The sequence below is a fragment of the Notechis scutatus genome, chromosome 6 (genome assembly GCF_049901735.1).
Source record: "Notechis scutatus isolate UNSWTSFEM ecotype Mainland chromosome 6, rNotScu1.2, whole genome shotgun sequence".
NCBI lineage: Eukaryota > Metazoa > Chordata > Lepidosauria > Squamata > Elapidae > Notechis > Notechis scutatus.
The window spans coordinates 2,788,217-2,804,933 of record NC_142014.1 but is presented as its reverse complement, the minus strand read 5'-3'; the positions used below and the strand labels follow the sequence as shown (position 1 = coordinate 2,804,933).

At 40.9% G+C, this 16,717-nt stretch overlaps 1 protein-coding gene across 1 annotated transcript in view; it reads left to right on the top strand.

Moving 5' to 3' along the window:
- SEMA3D (semaphorin 3D) overlaps nt 1–16,717 on the top strand; it is a 116,198-nt gene that overhangs the window by 56,012 nt on the left and 43,469 nt on the right. Inside the window, exons 7-9 of the mRNA XM_087969183.1 lie at nt 6,420–6,548; nt 7,776–7,918; nt 15,655–15,769. Of these exons, the coding sequence (XP_087825309.1) occupies nt 6,420–6,548; nt 7,776–7,918; nt 15,655–15,769 (387 nt within the window). The remainder of the gene's footprint in view (nt 1–6,419; nt 6,549–7,775; nt 7,919–15,654; nt 15,770–16,717) is intronic.

Here is a 16,717-nt window from a genome sequence, read left to right as displayed (position 1 = left end):
ATCCAAGAAACGTCTTCAGTTCTGGAGCTCCTTGGATGGGAAACAAAATGTCTTCAAGGAAAAAAAACAAGAAAGTCCAGTTCCCTCTTGAAAAAGCACCTTTGGGACAACTGGCCTGGCCTGGTCACCCTTAGTCTTTGCTATACTGATCAACATCCCGGCTTCCCGGGGAAAAGGAAAGCAAGTCCCGGAGCCGAAGTCTACGCTCTGTAGAGGTTCATCCTTTAGACCAGGGTCTCCAACCTTGGCAACTTTAAGACTTGTGGACTTCAACTCCCAGAATTCCTCAGCCAGCTTTGCTGGCTGAGGAATTCTGGGAGTTGAAGTCCACAAGTCTTAAAGTTGCCAAGGTTGGAGACCCCTGCTTTAGACCAAGATTCTTATCTGCTCAGATTAAGGATGGTACCTTATGGAGCGGGTGCAGGGTGTCTTCCTTGGAAATATATTAGGGGGCAGAGGGGCAAGGAAGGCTCTGGCCTTGCAAGGCTGGAACTAAGACAACCTTCCTTGTGGTGGGTCTACGCGTTATGATCAATAAAACATCAATATCATTTCACTGCAGTAAAATCATGTTGTTTAGTTATGATTAAGTGAAAACTTTGGAGTAGGGCCAGGGTTTCCTGGTAGAGCCCCAAGATGTGTTTAGTAATTCATATTCCTGAGAAGCTTCGTGAGTGAGCAGCAGACTCCTTTCATTGCACTGCGTGTAAAAATAATCAAAAGAACAGATGCTTTTCGGAGCTAGAAAGCATTTGCAAGCTCAGTAGATTTTTCTGGTTTCTAGGGCAGCTTGCAAAAACACCTGCTTGGCTGATCTCTTAGATTCTCTTGGAAGATACTTCTTGCTATGCTCTGCCTGCCAATTTCTGTCGCTGAAGCCCCTAAAAAAAATCAGGGTATAAACCTCACCAATTAACAAATAAATAACCAGGCATAGAAGATAAAACAGGAAGCAGTTTGTGCTTATCTAAAAGGACTTTGAGGAGAGAGAGATGCTCTTAGCTTCTGCTGCAAATGTGAAGATTTTTAAAATGTATTGCCACCTGACAATCTAGATTTCATATAAACAAATATTGTTTTAAAATAAACTCTATTTTAAGGAGGTTATTGCAAATGGTTGATTAAGATTATTCATGTGCACATACCTTCTGCAAGCATAGGAATAGTGCACCATTCAAGTTCAGAGATTTTGCGTCATTGAAGTGTCATAAATCTGTTGCCTAAACATAGCAACGGAAGTGAAATTGATGTGCTACGTTCTACAAGAATTTACTATTAAGAATTGGATTGGGAGGCCATAAATACTAAAACTGGCCTTCACTGTAGCCTTAAAGTCACTTTTTGAAGAACAGCATCATTGATCAATGTTGGGACAAAGCTTTTTCAACCACAATGTTGTAGTTTAGCTTCTGAGCAACTCCAGGGAAAGGGATCTATGAGACTATGAGATCTGGAAAGACTCAAAATTCAGAGATCTGCTTGCAGAATCATTGGCCTTAAATAATGCGAGATGAATTTACCCAACCCTTCAATTAAGAATGGCTGAATCTTTCCATTTCCCACAGAGTGTTAGTTTTGCCTCATTTTTTGTGTGTCTGTTTTAACTTCTTAAAAGCCTTGTCTGCGGCTCGGGTTTCACCACCAATTTGTCTACATTTTCAAATCTATACATTTTTGTCTGGCTTGTCCCCCCTGTATGAATGTCAGTGTGTTTGTTTGTTTTTTTAATCCGAGAACCACACCGCAAAATTCAGAGAAGTGCAGGTATCCCCATGCAAATCAGAGAAGTTTGCAGGGGGAAAAATGCAAGTCTGGGGACTCTCTGGCCAAATCCTAGCTGTGATGTAGGCTGTATTTGTGCGTGGCTTCCATAGTGACCCCTGATGTCTCCCTGCTAAGTGCATTTCATGTGGAAGAAAATCCTGCCCTTATTGTATTGCTAAAATCCTAGCCTAGAGCAGCCTGTCAAAGTACAATATCACTCTGTCTTCTTCCTGTCCTAGAATCATATTTGGTGGAGTCAGGTATCTGCCATCCTGGAATGCTAGACTAATCTCTTCACTTCAACACGACCAAGAATTTCCTTTGAGACACTGCCTCTTTTCTACTTCTTTTTCTTTTTTCTTTTGGCCCGGTTTCATTTAACTTGTCCATCAAGTTATAATGTCTTGTTGTAAGATAAGAAGAATGTACCTGACCTTTTTTTTCCCTGTTTAATTTATGGCAGAAGAGATGTTATGTTCTGTTTCTTTGAAAGATTGGTCACAGTTCAAAAACAGAATATGATAAATATTCGTCCTTTATTCTCAGATAATGAGGTGGATAATTCCGAATCCTGACCTTGCTAAGGTCTAAGTCATCCATTATTTAAACAAAATAAAAATAAAGAACCCCAAACTGTAAGGATTGTCTGTCTTGAAGTGCTTTACATTTTCAAAGTGGTAGTAAAAGATTTTTTTAATGATTATTGGGAGAATCTCTAGTTTTCTTTTCTTGAAGACAGAGATTCCATGGATAGTAAATTTCTCAACATATCTTGTCCTCTTTGGAAATGTCACAGGGCAAATGGCATTTTTAAGAGCTGAATTAGTAGGTGCTTAAGATAACCAAAGCTGAATCTATAAAGTTGAATTCTGATTCACTTACTTCCTAAAGTATGCTTCTAATACTAGAGATTTTGAAATCTGAACTGAAAATCCCCTTATCTGAGAACGAGTCTCAGCCAATTAAGTATAATCCCTTTTCTCTGGTCTCAAAACTGTTAGAAATCCACTAATAAAGCTTCAGAACTAAATCATGCCTGGGGAAGGCAGAGGAAATTGATGGTTCACGGGATGGAATTGACTTCTTATCATATTTTGCAAGCTGCACCTTGGATGGGCCTATAGTAATATATCTCCACTCAACAGAACAGAGTATATCAGCATTTGGTAAATAAAAATCACATAAAAAGCTCGTCAGAAGCAACCAGGTATATCTATATATTGCAATTTAATTTGTATTGTGGAGGCCTAGCTATATATACCATTAATCCAATACTAGCCATCCAGATACTTAGATAGCCATTTAAGGATTTTATGAGCACTCTAAAGGCTGATTATTTTGTAGTTAGGACACAGTGTCTGTTAGAGATACACAATTTGCCCGTTAGGTTACTAGCCGTTGGGCCCTAGCTTCTCGTTGACACTGGCCACAATACTTTGAAGAGGAAGAACCAGAAAATTGGAGGAGGAGGAAGAGGAGGAGGAGGAGAAGCTTACAAAGAGTTTGATGTCTTCCCACTATGCGTCACCGATTCAGGGCTCATTTCTAACTCAATTGAAATCTCCAGTTTTAATTCAAGAAGCCGTGGAGATCTGGATTGGAACATACCCATTCTACATTGTAATATAGATATAGGTTGTTTGTGACTTTAACTTGACCCTGACACTCCTTATCCGGGACCAACTCAAATTAAAGGCCTCCACCCTCTGTCCTGTAATGAGCTGTTTTTGAGATGGTAGAGTTCTCCTATTGTGGCCTGCGAAGCTTTCAGTACATCACCACAAACATCTGGATTGGGCACCTCTCATGCTTTCCACCAAAGCTGTAGAGGAACTTCCCACTACAGACAAAGCTGGTGCAGCTCAAAGTAGACGCCATGCAGCCCTGGTAAAATATAAACCAAGCCCTTAATCTTCAGGCTTTTTATATGTGGACTGACAGACCACAGAAGTGTCAGGGGAAAAAAACAAACAAATCCCTCTTTCAAAAGCTTTTCACTTTTCTGGAGAACTGTCGCAATTTCTTCCCTTGTGGAAGTTTACTGTGAGAGCTACTCTTGAAAAGGGACCAACAATCATGGAATAGTGCCAAATTAAATCGTATCCTATGACTCCTTCCTTGAGCTGATTCTCTCATTTAAAACCTGGCTCTTATATGTCAGATGCAGCACTCTCTGGGGTGCTTTTATCCCTAGTTGAAGTTTACTTTTTAATCACAAGCTTTTCCCAAGGGGTCTGCATCAAAATAACAGACCTGCAGGAGAACAAAGAAGGCAGCTGGTGTGGAAAGGACCTTGTCATCAAAGGCTAAAGCAGGGGTGGGTTGCTTCTTTTAGCCCTTTGACTTATCCATCATTTAGTCTGTCTGTCAATAGGCAGACTTTCATTATGCTGTTCATTCTTCATTATGGGTTTTTACCTGCCAGAGTGTCTTTTTAGTTATAGAGAGGGAGAGAAAGAGGGAGAGGAGGGAGGGAGAGGGAGAGAGGGAGGGAAGGAAGGAAGGAAGGAAAGAAAGAAAGAAGAAAATTGGACTTGTTCAAGCACCTTGAATAGGAAGAGAATCATTGTGAGATATAATTTATTGAAATAAATCCTTTGGAAATCACTAAGTTTGACAACAGTTCCTTGTTTTATCTTGCTGAAGTAGCTTCTTCTGGATCCTGATGTTCTACTTTTCTTCTTCCTTCCTATCATCCACAGCCACTGACAGAAAAAAGTTAAAGCATGTTAAGGAAGTCTAGGAAACTAAAACTCCTTCTTGATGCTTCAAAATATAATCTGCACAAACGCCCCTGAACACCCAGCCTGATCTGATGCCCTCCAGATATTTTGGTTGATCTCCAAATGGTCATCCAAAAATCTGCAGGAGATCAATTAGGAGAAGGTTGATATAGTAGAATCAACAATGCACGTGAAGACGTTCACACCCATAGTAGTGTTTCTTTAGGGAAGCAACAATATGCAAGAAGCAGAGGGGTGGGGGTGGGGGGGAGAGAGCTGGAAGTAATAAGTGGGGAAAAACTAAAAACAGGAGAGAAGAAAAATAAACCCAGGTCTAGTTTATTTCCACACTGAGGACTCCACCTCTCTATCATTTCTGTTGTTGCAAACATTCCTTCCTTCTCTCATTTCTGGGCATGCTTTTGTACATTTTTGTCCTATAAACTTTTCACCCCTCTCTTATTGAGGTGCTTGATTACTCCCTCCAAGTGCAGTTTCTCTTCCTCTCAACTCATTTACTCAGATCGAATCATTATGGCATTAATTTTGGAAATTTAGCCTGGATAAAAATGATTTGTTTTACCATTAGACAACTGCAGAAGAGCAAATTATCCACAAAGAGAAGCCAAGAAATGTTTCGATAAATTGAGATCAAGTGTGTGTAAAAATCAGCAGAGACAAAAATTGCTTACATGGATAATTTTCCTCCTAAAATTGTTGCATGTGTATAATATTTTAGTAGGTATAGAATTGAGGGAAGGATACCTGTGCCTTGCTCACTCTTTTCTGGACTGGAAGATCAGAAAGAAGCCTCTTTCAATGGGGCTGCCAAGCACCCAAAGTCACCTTTTACGCTATTGGAGAGAGATATTTCTGCCATTTTGCTGTTTTTAATGTGTGTTTATGCGCTCCCACAATTGACTCCGGGTGACAAGTCCCTGCAGGTTTTTTTGGCAAGGTTTTTTTTTCCAGAACTGGTTTGCCCTTGCCTCCTTCCTAGGGCTGAAAGAAAGTGGCTGGCCCCAGGTTACCTATCTAGCTTTGTGCCTAAGGCAGGACTGGAACTCAGAACCTCCTGGTTTCTAGTCTGATGCCTTAACCAAGATGTGGTTGCGTGATCATAGGCCCAATCTTAACCCTGTTTTATCTATACCTCTGGATGTCCCAGGGGTGCTTTTTCCAAAGGCCACTGGAGTTTCTTTTTCCTTGAAGGCATTTTGCTTCTCCTCCAAGAAGCTTCTTCAGTTCTGAAGGAAGAAGAACCGAATACTTCTGAACATTCAGAACTGAAGAAGCTTCTTGAAGGAGAAGCAAAATGCCTTCGACCTGGATGACTGAGAAGCTCCACAGACATATACCTCTGGATATCCCTTCCCTTCAGAGGGACTGAAAGGAGCTGATAAAAATTCCAAATATGGAGCTGTTCTGCTTCTTAAGAGGCCGGCTGTGAACTTTCCGGAGACTGTTGGCCAGCCTGTATTTTCTGAATCCCAAATGCTGGAACACTTTTTCCAGTGTTCATGAATCAAATGTATCTTTTGAGCTGTATTGATCATTATTCACGAACAAAGAATGTTAGGTTGCCATGTATAAAACACTGTAAAAAGGCTGCACTATCCCAGCGACAAAGTTACAAAGTGACCAGCGCAGAGTATTTATTCAGCAAAATACTCACTTGCAGTAAATGATTAATTGCTTAGGGGGGGGGAAACCCCGCACAATGTGATTTTTCTCCGAAAAGAAAGCCAAGCGCTGTCTCCCTGGGGAAAGGACGAGAAGGCCGTCTGTTTGGGAAACGCACAATTTCCGCCATTTGACAATTCAGGACCAAGATGGGCTACTCTGGGTAAACAGGTTTCAAGGCCGGCATCTCTGCTGCATGATCTGAAATAAAAAAAATATTTTCTCTCTCTACCTGTCACCTATTTGCAGATGGATATCTTTACTCCGGAACAGCCTCTGACTTCCTTGGCAAGGACACGGCGCTCACCCGATCTCTAGGCGCATCGCAAGACCAGCATTGCATCCGGACGGATGTGTCTGAGCACTACTGGCTAAACGGTAAGAGGCTGCTTCCGGATAGGGGTGGGATTCCAAAACATTTACTATCGGTTCTGTGGGTGTGGCTTGGTGGGCGTGGCAGGGGAAGGAGATCCTGCAAAATCCCCCTTCCCTCCCCACCCCACTAACCTGCTTTCCGTTCTCCTGGGCAGGGCAACCAAAGGAGACCCAGCCAATCAGCTGGGACTCAATGGGAGGCAGAGAAGAGATGGGGTTGGCGGGGCCAGTCAGAGGCGGGATTGGCCGGTTCTCTGAACTATGCAAACTTTACACTACCAGTTCGTCAGAACCGGCTGAATCCCACCTCTGCTTCAGGATATGCTTTACTTGATGCCGTCACGAACTGATCTGCAGACAGAGGTCTCCTCGGGCAACATTCAAAGTGGTTTCTGCAAGTAGCTTGACAGATCCCAACATCGCCCCTTCGGTTCCACCTTAAGGACACATACAGCTGCTTGTTAAGACGTGTATGTGTAGAAGCACCGGTAGAATATCAGGTGTAGGTTTATTTTAGCTTGTTTATTCGTTTAGGGGAAGCAGAGGGAATGAGCAAAGCTACAACGAAAGGGTTGTAGGGCAAATAATTATATCCTATGTCCCATCCTGGGACCCCTGCCATTGTGTTAGGCTGGTGGTACAGAGAATCACACCTGATTTTCAACATTAAAATAATATTTTAGAACTGTGGTGGCCCAGAGGTGAGAATGCAGCATTGCAGGCTGACTCTGCCGGCTGCCAATAGTTTGATTCTGACCGGCTCAAGGTTGACTTCACCTTCCGTCCTTCCGAGGTCAGTAAAATGAGGACCCAGATTGTTGGGGGCGATAGGCTGACTCTGTAAACCGCTCAGAGGGAGCACTGTGAAGCAGTAGATAAGTCTAAGTGCTATGGCTATTGCTCATATGTAATATTAAAGTAAGACATTAAAGTAAGATTTTGAACACATGACTGTAAGTTATGCAATGGTCATAAGTGTGAGAACTGGTCATAAGTCACTTTTTTCACTGCCATTGTAACTTCAAATATTTGCTAAACAAATGATTGTAAGTAGACTAACTTACAAGGACAATACTAAATTCTAGAGAAAAATTCAGTTAGGAGGAACAGGAAGTGAAGAAATGCATCAACTTAAAACTATTTTGCCACTGTCTCGCTGGGTTTAAAGCATGAGAAAATACAATGAAATGGTGTGACTCTTGTTCCTATTATTTTTTAAATTTCTTTCAGGAGCAAAGTTTATCGGAATCTTTCCTATCCCAGACACTTATAATCCAGACGATGACAAAATCTATTTCTTTTTCCGAGAAGTTTCTCAAGAGACCAGCACCTCCGACCGAGCCATTCTTTCCTACGTTGGCCGCGTCTGTCAGGTGAGCAATACGGATTTTGTAAAATAAGCCCATCGTGTAGTTTCCTCAGCAAGTATAAATGGCCCCAGGGAGAGGATAATTTCCCCTTAAGTGGTGTCTAGCCTACATATCATAATACGGGTTAATAGTAAAGTCTAGAATCGCTCCAGCTGGCCCTGCACTCTTAGTCAGATAAGCCCAGCACAAAGAATACAAACCTATCTGTTTGCAATTTCTTACCTAGGATTCACAGAACCACGGCTAAGATTTTGTAGCTGATAATGAAATTAAATAGCAACCAGTTTAATTACCAGCCACAGAATCTTCTTTGACTGGTTTCCATCCGTTGCTCCTTGTCCTGGATTCAAAGGATGCTGCCCTTTCAATTAAAACTTTTGCCAATATATTTATCCTCTCCAACCAGTCTGAGGTTCCAGATTTCAGCTTGTGTATCTTTGCTTTTTCTTCCTTTCAGGTTTCTAGGTTTTCTGCTTTTCCCTATTTCCGTATTAATGTGTATTTCAGACACGCACCAACCCGGTGCGCTCACACACAAACCCTAATTTGGCTTTACGTCATTTTTCATTCGGCCTATCACTGGGGGATAGGGTTATAAATTGGGAGGAAATGCTTTCAGTGTTCATGACCAGGCTGAAATGCATAATTTGTCATGACAAATGGCATTTTTGATAATTTCCTTTAAAAAAAGGAGTAGTAATTATCAGTAGTTTATCTGCAGTTGCTGACATTTCTTGTTTTGCTTGGGAAAAGCTGGAAGGTTCCCACTAATATCAAGTGAAATGCAGTATAAACCTTTGTTTTTGCATTTTATTTAAATATATCGTGGAGGAATAAGCTTACAAAATACAAAACCAGTGGCGTTTTCTGTGCAAAAGCCTTGAATATAAATGGCAAACATACATTCACTGTATGATAAGGTACCCTAGAATTGTGAATGTCTAAAGTAATTAAATATTAGATTATTAGCACATTTTCATTTCATTATGGGGTTGGACTAGAAGACCTCCAAGGTCCCTTCCAACTCTGTTATTCCATTCTATTCTGATGGCCCATCTTGCCCAGGGTCTACGTAAATTTGAGATTAAAAAAAACAAACACCAACCAATCCACTTAAATATTCTCATTTTAAATTCTACTTTTTTCCACAAAGAAAAGTAACCTGAATGGGAGCTGAGATTCTTGTTTCCTTTCAATCTAACCCTGGGACATTCTTTTTGCCGGCCTTCTAAGGATAATGACCTTGATAATGAAGTCGCAAACAACGTGAGAACCTTTTGTTTTGTCTCACACATTGCACTGATAAATTCTTTCTCGGTCTGCAGTTTCTCCACTGAGATTTACACCGACCAACTTCGGTCCTTTCATGTTCTCCAGGAGGGCTGAGATTATTTCTGCCAGAATTCCCAGGGAGAAGGCCCTCTAGGTTTCAAGGGTGCTTTGAGGGTGAGGCCTCCTCTGATACCACCAGTTTCCACAAGGGCCTGGGGTTAGAGTTCTGGAATAAGGAGGGGTCCTTGCTCCTCTCTGAGTTGTTTTCTTGCAGGCGTTTCCTGACCTAAAGTGCTGAATGTGGAGTATTGATGGTGTCCTCTAGTTTGGGTCAGGAAACGCCTGCAAGAAAACCACCAAGCTCAGAGAGCACCAAGGAGCCCCACTGCCAACCCTGAGCTACTCCTGCGTTGATTTCTGAGACAGCCTTGACTTTTGAAGGAAAAACAATGAAATAAATAATGAATTATTCCTTCCCAAAGGTTTGGCTGCCAGTTTGGAGGGGAAGGTTGGTCGAACCGGGTATGTTCAGCAGGCAGAAAGAAAGGCAATTTTCATATATTTAAAGAATCATCATTTAGAGAAGGGGGATAGACTTGATCTGGGCTGGAACCAGAGGTGATATTCAGCCGGTTCTGACCAGTTCTGGAGAACCGATAGCGGAAATTTTGAGCAAAAAAACCCCCCCCCCCCCCCCCGCCCGGACCCCCCCCCCCCCCCCCCTCTGCCCCCCCTCTGGGCCCCCCCCGGCCGGCGGCCCCGCCGCCCAGGTCCCCCGCAAAAAAAAAAAAAAAAAAAAAAAAAAAAAAAGAAGGGGGAAAGGAGAGGGGAAAAATCCCCCCCCCCCCCCCCCCCCCCCCCCCCCCCCCCCCCCCTCCCCAAAACCCCCAAACCCCCCCCCCCCCAAAAACCCCAACCAATTAAAAAAAAAAAAATATAAAAAAAAAAACAAAAAAAAAAAAAAAAAAAACCCAAAAAAAAAATAAAAAAAAAAAAAAAAAAAAAAAAAAAAAAAAAAAAAAAACAAAAAAAAAAAACGTTGTACTTCAAATAACCCCCCCCCCCCCCCCCCCCCCCCCCCCCAGCCATCTGCTCCAAGCAGGGTAGCAGTTCCTCTAACTCTCAGGGGTGAGGACCTGTGGACTTCAACTCCCAGAATTCCAGAGCCAGGATGGCGACTCAGACATTCCGGGAGTTGAAGTCCACAAGTCCTCAAGGGGCCACAGATCCCCACCTCTGCTCTACCTGAATGTGGGATTGGGTTAGTTGTCCTCTGAGGCAGCAATCCCCAAACGTTTTGTGCCCCAGGGACCGGTTTCACAGAAGATCATTTTTCCACGGACCGGAGGCGGGGTGAGACTCCTGCTCCGAGGTACATCCCAACGGGCCAACAAGTACCGGTGATTTCCTTCTGTCCTTATCCTAGCAGCCATCAACCTGAATACATTTTTTTAAATTCAACTTTTGAAGAGTTTCTCCTCTTTCTTATGATACCCCCAAACCTTAATTATTCAAAATTTTGAAGCGCACTTTTTCCTTAATTGTCCCAAAGGTGCTTTTTTCAAGACACAACTGGACTTTCTTTGACGATGTTTCACTTCTCATCCAAGGAGCTTCCTTCCACTCTGAAAAAAGCACCTTCGGGAGAACCATGACTGCGAATTTCCACAGACATTTTTCCCTAATCCTAATTTCCCCCTCATGGATGCACAAACTGTTTGAATCTAAAACTATTTTTTTCCTAGCTCTCTCTCTCTCTTCTCTCTCTCTCTGTCTGTCTCTCTCTCTCTCACACACTCACTCTCTGATTTTCATTTACCTCCTACTATAAAGTTTTAGTATTTTCATGTCGTGAACATTTAAGACTTTTTAAAAATAATAATAATATACTCCCGATGGATACAGACACGTTTCCGTTGGTCCCTCTGGCTCTTACGCTGTTTATCAAACTGATAGATCCTTGCCTGATTGGGTTCATTTGGTGAGGGAATTAAGTATGATTAACTACAGTGACTCATGGAAGAGTTATGCCATTTACGCTGCAGCCCTTAAACTCATCTCGAGGGCACTCGGGGAAAACATTTGCTCTTTTGGCTAGAAATTGTGCAGATGAATTATATCCAGTAGTATGTAGCTGTCATACCTTTGGTCCATGATTATTCATGATCTAAGATGTTATTTACCTAGATGAAATGTAGGCTTCCTTTCACAACAGGTTTAATCTCTCCTTTCATTTATACATGTCTGCCTTCCTTGCTCACTCATCAACGGAGCATTCATCACATTTGGTCTCACAAAGCTTCTTTTAAGCCAGGCTGAAGTCCTGAGGAGTTCACAGACATGTCCAGGCAGTGTTCTTGGCAACGGTGGATGCCACTGTCTTCTTCTGGGGTGTGTTTTGATGGCCAGGGCTGACATTCAACTCTAGATTTAGAGAGGAGCTTCTGAGAACGAACAGTATCCCCTCAGCGCTGTTACCTGCTAAGGTCTGAGGAACCACCTGGCTTCTCTTGAAGGAAAGAGGAAGAAGGAGGAAGTGGGTGTGGATGATCTTCTCATGGAAAGCGTGGCAGACCTAAGAAAAACAGATAGCTTCGTATTTGAAAGTTTTGGCTTAGAAGATGCACAGATATTTGATTTCCTGCAGAAGGCTTCATCTGATTGAACATGTCCCACATTTCCTTGGTATTTGTGGTAGAGAAATTTTAGCAGGAACTAAGCAAGTTTCTAAAAGATACAGATGCCCGGGTAGAAGTGTCCAGAGCATGAAATGCATTGTCTCCATTTGCACACAACCAGAACGAGAAAAATGCTTCTAATCTGGCTACTTTTGCAGGGTGGCATAAAAAAACAACAACAAAGCAACTCTGCTTACTAGATTTATCAAAATATGCAGAATATAGAATGTACGCTATCTAAATCATAAACAAAAAAATACAAAGAAAGATGTCAAAATAAAATTTAAGAGCACATCGCAGCTTGCAGCAGACTAAATCTTACTATAAATAAAGATGATGCATAGCCAGAAAAAGAGCAGCCTAAAGTAGAACTTTTGGACAACATTTAAGGTGGAGGACATGGGGCAAAATGAAAATATACTACACTTTAAAAGCAGTAATTACACTGAGCAGCTGTGTAAGTCTGTCCAGATTACAAGCTGAGTTTGGGGAAGTTTCTTATTAATTAATGCCTGTGGCCAGGCATGTGAGGAACATCAGTCACAGTGAGATCCTGGCAGAAGAAGCAGGATGTAAATGGAAATCAAAAGAAAAAGAACAGAAATTGCAACATAAATATCCCTCAACTTTGCTCTGCATACCCAACTTAATCGGGGATACCAATAAAAATAAATAAGTAAAAGGATAGGTTAGAGTATATGGAATATACTGAATGGATTGGTAAATCCATGATTAAAGAATACAAAAAGAGGCTTAAATTTTATCAGCCCCATAAAACAGTTGACTTTAAATGCACCATTGCTTTTATAGGTCCGCAGCAACATTTTTGGCTTTGATGAATTAATCATTGAATGCAATGTGTTCAAGCAAGAACGTGAAATTCCTATCCAAAGATGATCAGAGGTGAACTGAGTTTTGTTCAGAGGTTACCTGTTTATCATGGATACTCTTATAAATTGTTGGGGCACTCTTCGTTTTCAATAAAGGAGAATATTTGTAGCTCAGGGTTGAACTGAGGGGTTCACTATTAATATCAAAGGACAAGACTGAAAAGGGGCTCCCAAGTTTGGAAAATTAGTTACATAAGTCTCTTTGGCTAGGAACGATCTCTTTAGCTAGATGATCTGTCTGACATTATCATTACTATTGGTTCCTGCTCCAGTCAAGTTTTCTGTTTCTGTGGGATCCAGTTTCCATCTTGGTGGAGCCTAAGCATGCACAGATCCCTTTGCCATCCTGTAGATCATGGTCAGCAAGGGATAGAACTTGAATCTGAATCCTTCTGCAATTTAAACATTCTACTATATTATAGCCAAGAAATCACACATCACACGATCTGTGATTTCTTTGATATAATGCAGTCAATTGTTTAAATTCTAGAAGGATTGTGATTCAACCCGTCATTGACCATGGGTTTTGTGCCAGTTAACCCAACAACTTCACCTGGTTGAATAAAATAAGGAGGGGGGAAAGAATAACAAAGGGTCAATGAAAAAGAATAAAATAATAATGAGTAATACTGTTGATGGGGTACAAAGAGCTGAAGGCGTTTGTGTTGCTATCATATCATCCTGCAGCAGGAAAATGGTAAAGCGTGCAATCCCAAGCAGTGGCATATCTTTGAATATCTCCTTTCTTTGTGTACAAGGATGTTTGTTATTCAGACTTTCCCAAAGGAGAAAATAATTGATTGGGTTTTTGTTTTTTTAAAAAAAGCATACAACACAGTGCTGTCAATATAGCGTAGGAAATGTTGCGTTGCAGATTTGAGCTGCGCTTTTTACAGGAATCTGTTTTGAGATGTCATTGAGGTTTTTGGTGAATATAAAGCATATGAAACATTAAATAAAGCTATATAAAAGGCCCTTGAAACATATTTTCTGTAGGAAGTTAGCAAGATTTCCTGCAGCTGTTTTCTACTAATTTATAACACAAGCAAAGAGATTGTGTAGTTGATACTTGGTGGTCCACAATGTAATGACATGTCTTTCTAGAACAGTACTTTTAAGAGGTCTCCTATTGAAACAGATTCTAGAAGGATAACCATTTTACTTGTTGTAGCAAAAACCTAGAGCCTGGTTCATCAAATTTTGTTTAATCATAGAAAGTTCCTCAGGGGCCTTTGTTATGTATCACTAGGAGAGCACACTGAGAGGTATAATTACCCTGGGTTGCTTCTTATTTTTGTCTTTGTTTGAGAGAAGGCTCCAGTTTTCTCTATGATTATCGACTGTAATTGACTGTAAACAATCTCTCAAGGTAAATGATCCACCTCCCATTTGACAACCTTCATGTAGGTTTCTAAGATCCAAGTGCAAAGATAAACAGAGATTTTATAGCTATTTCCTTGTGCTGACAAGCAAGGCACTTCAAGGCGAAGTATTCTGTTACAGGGTAAGAGTTTAATAAGCGGTGGGTGCTAAGAAAATGGTTATTTGTAGTGAAAAGAAGGTTCCAGAAATGCAGCAAAGCAGATGGCAAGCCTTTGAATCCATTGTGGTCATAATAGATCCAGTTGCAGAAGGAGAGTAAACAGAGAGCCAAGATCCTGGGCTCCTCTGTCTCGGCGAAAGGAACAACTTCCTACGCTTTATGAAAGGTGCACAAAGGGAGTTTTATTGTTTCATCAGCCAAATGATACCCATGCATTCCAAGTGGGTTCAGCCAGGACTTTGGGATTTTCGTCAACTGCCCGTGGCATGAATGCAGTTTTTAAAAGGGGAGGAAGAAGTTGAAAAAGTGAACAGGGGAATGTAATAGCCCAGTTGGCTCTTCATTACCAATATGCCATTCTTAAGAATAGGTCAAGAGATAAGAGCTGCTGGGTTGCCAAGAATAGCTGTGCCCATGGATTATAGCATCGCTGGAGGAGATCTTTCCAGACCTTCCCAAGTCCCACCTTCATGTCAACATAACCAGATGTTCCTGAGCAGTCCAATAACATTTAAAAAATCACAGTTTCTGAACTGAATAGAATAGAATAGTGAATATAATAGAATGGAATAGAATACAATACAATACAAAGATACAGAATTGAATAGAATAAAACAGAACAGAATAGAATAGAATAGAACAGCAGAGTTGGAAGGGACCTTGGAGGTCTTCGAGTCCAACCCCCTGCTTAGGCAGGAAACCCTAGATCTTTTGAGACAAATGCTTGTCCAATCTCTTCTTAAAAGCCTCCACAACTTCTGGAGGCAAGCTGTTCCATTGATTAATTGTTCTCACTGTCAGGAAATTTCCTCTTAGTTCGAGATTCTAGGCCCTCATGGGCACTGGCCTTTCAATAACAACTCCAAATCATTTTTGGGTAATTCCTCCTAAAAATCATATCACTGAATTTTGAGGCCCAAATGCCAAGCAATAAAGTCACAGCCTCTGGTTGATTATTATTTTTTTCTGGAACTGGCAAATTGCTAAGCTTGTGTGACGCCTCCACAGGTAGAAGACTGGACAGAATAGAACAAGAAATGATAACTTTAAATTCCAAGGAAGATTTTGGTTGGACATCAACCATGGAACAGACTGCAACATTTCTCAACTTTAGCAACTTTAAGATGTATGGACCTCAACTCCCAGAATTCCCCAGCCAGCATAGCTGCCTAGGGAATTCTGGGAATTGAAATCCACAGGTCTAAAAATTACTGAGGATGAAAACCCTACTGTGGAGGCTGGAATTCTCCTTCACTATAAATTTTAGATGGGCTGGATAACCATTTCCAAATTTGCTCCTCTCTTCACATGACTGAAGCCTTCCTGTTAACCAGCACTACTATTCTCCTTTCTTAGAATGACATTGGAGGTCAACGCAGTCTGATCAACAAGTGGACAACATTCCTGAAAGCCAGGCTGGTTTGCTCCATCCCAGGTCCAGAAGGAGCTGATACACATTTTGATGAACTCCGTAAGTGAATTTCAGTCGTACCTGAATGGAATTTAGTCATGGAGCTGTAGGGTGCACCGTTCAATGAAGGCAGCAGTGTGAATTGAGAAAAACCCAATGCCTTGGAAGAGAATTTATATACTTGCCTGCTTTGGGGGGAAAAAGAAGGCGTTCATAGAATAATCTTGAATAGAACTTACCTGAAAGATTCTTCTAGTTGAGTAGCAGACTGCTGATCTGGACCAAAAAAGTGAATAACATTTCTTTATTAATAGGAAAAGTTGCAATAATTGTGATTTTTATTACTGTGATAGCTTCCAAAATAATATTGCTTATAAAGAGTACAAATTTTTAAAACAGATACCAATCAAAAATTCTTGAATTCCTTTATACATTCTTTGATCTTGACAAATGAAACATATGGTTGACTTCATCCTGCAAAGTAATAATGGAAAATATACTATAGATTGCTTCTTATGAATGTGTGTAGTGTTTTATTTCACTTAAGAGTAGATAATCAGATAAGACTTTTGGAGGAAAAAAAGAATATGAAGAAAAATGATATATATAACTTCATTTTTTCTATGATAAAGGTTAGAAATGGCTAGACGGTTTGAGACAGAGCTGGGGCTAAGTTAATGAATCCAGATTCATGAGTTAATCAGGTACAGGAAAAAAAGAAAAAAAATAGGTTGTGATATGTTACATCATTGTGTTTAATTGCTAAATTACATCTTTTTCAGTGCTGGAAAAAAAAAGGGGGGGAGATTTCAAGATTTAAGTAACGATGAATCACAAAATATCATTTCGGAACACAACAGCTGAAAGTTTAAATTATCTTAACTCTTTGAAATTTTATACTTTTGTCTGTAGTGTCTTTAAACATAAAAAATAGCACTTTTTAGAGTTTGGGCAAACATTTTTTTACCATGTGCAAAGCATTGATAATCATCAGTTTGTGGGGTAGTT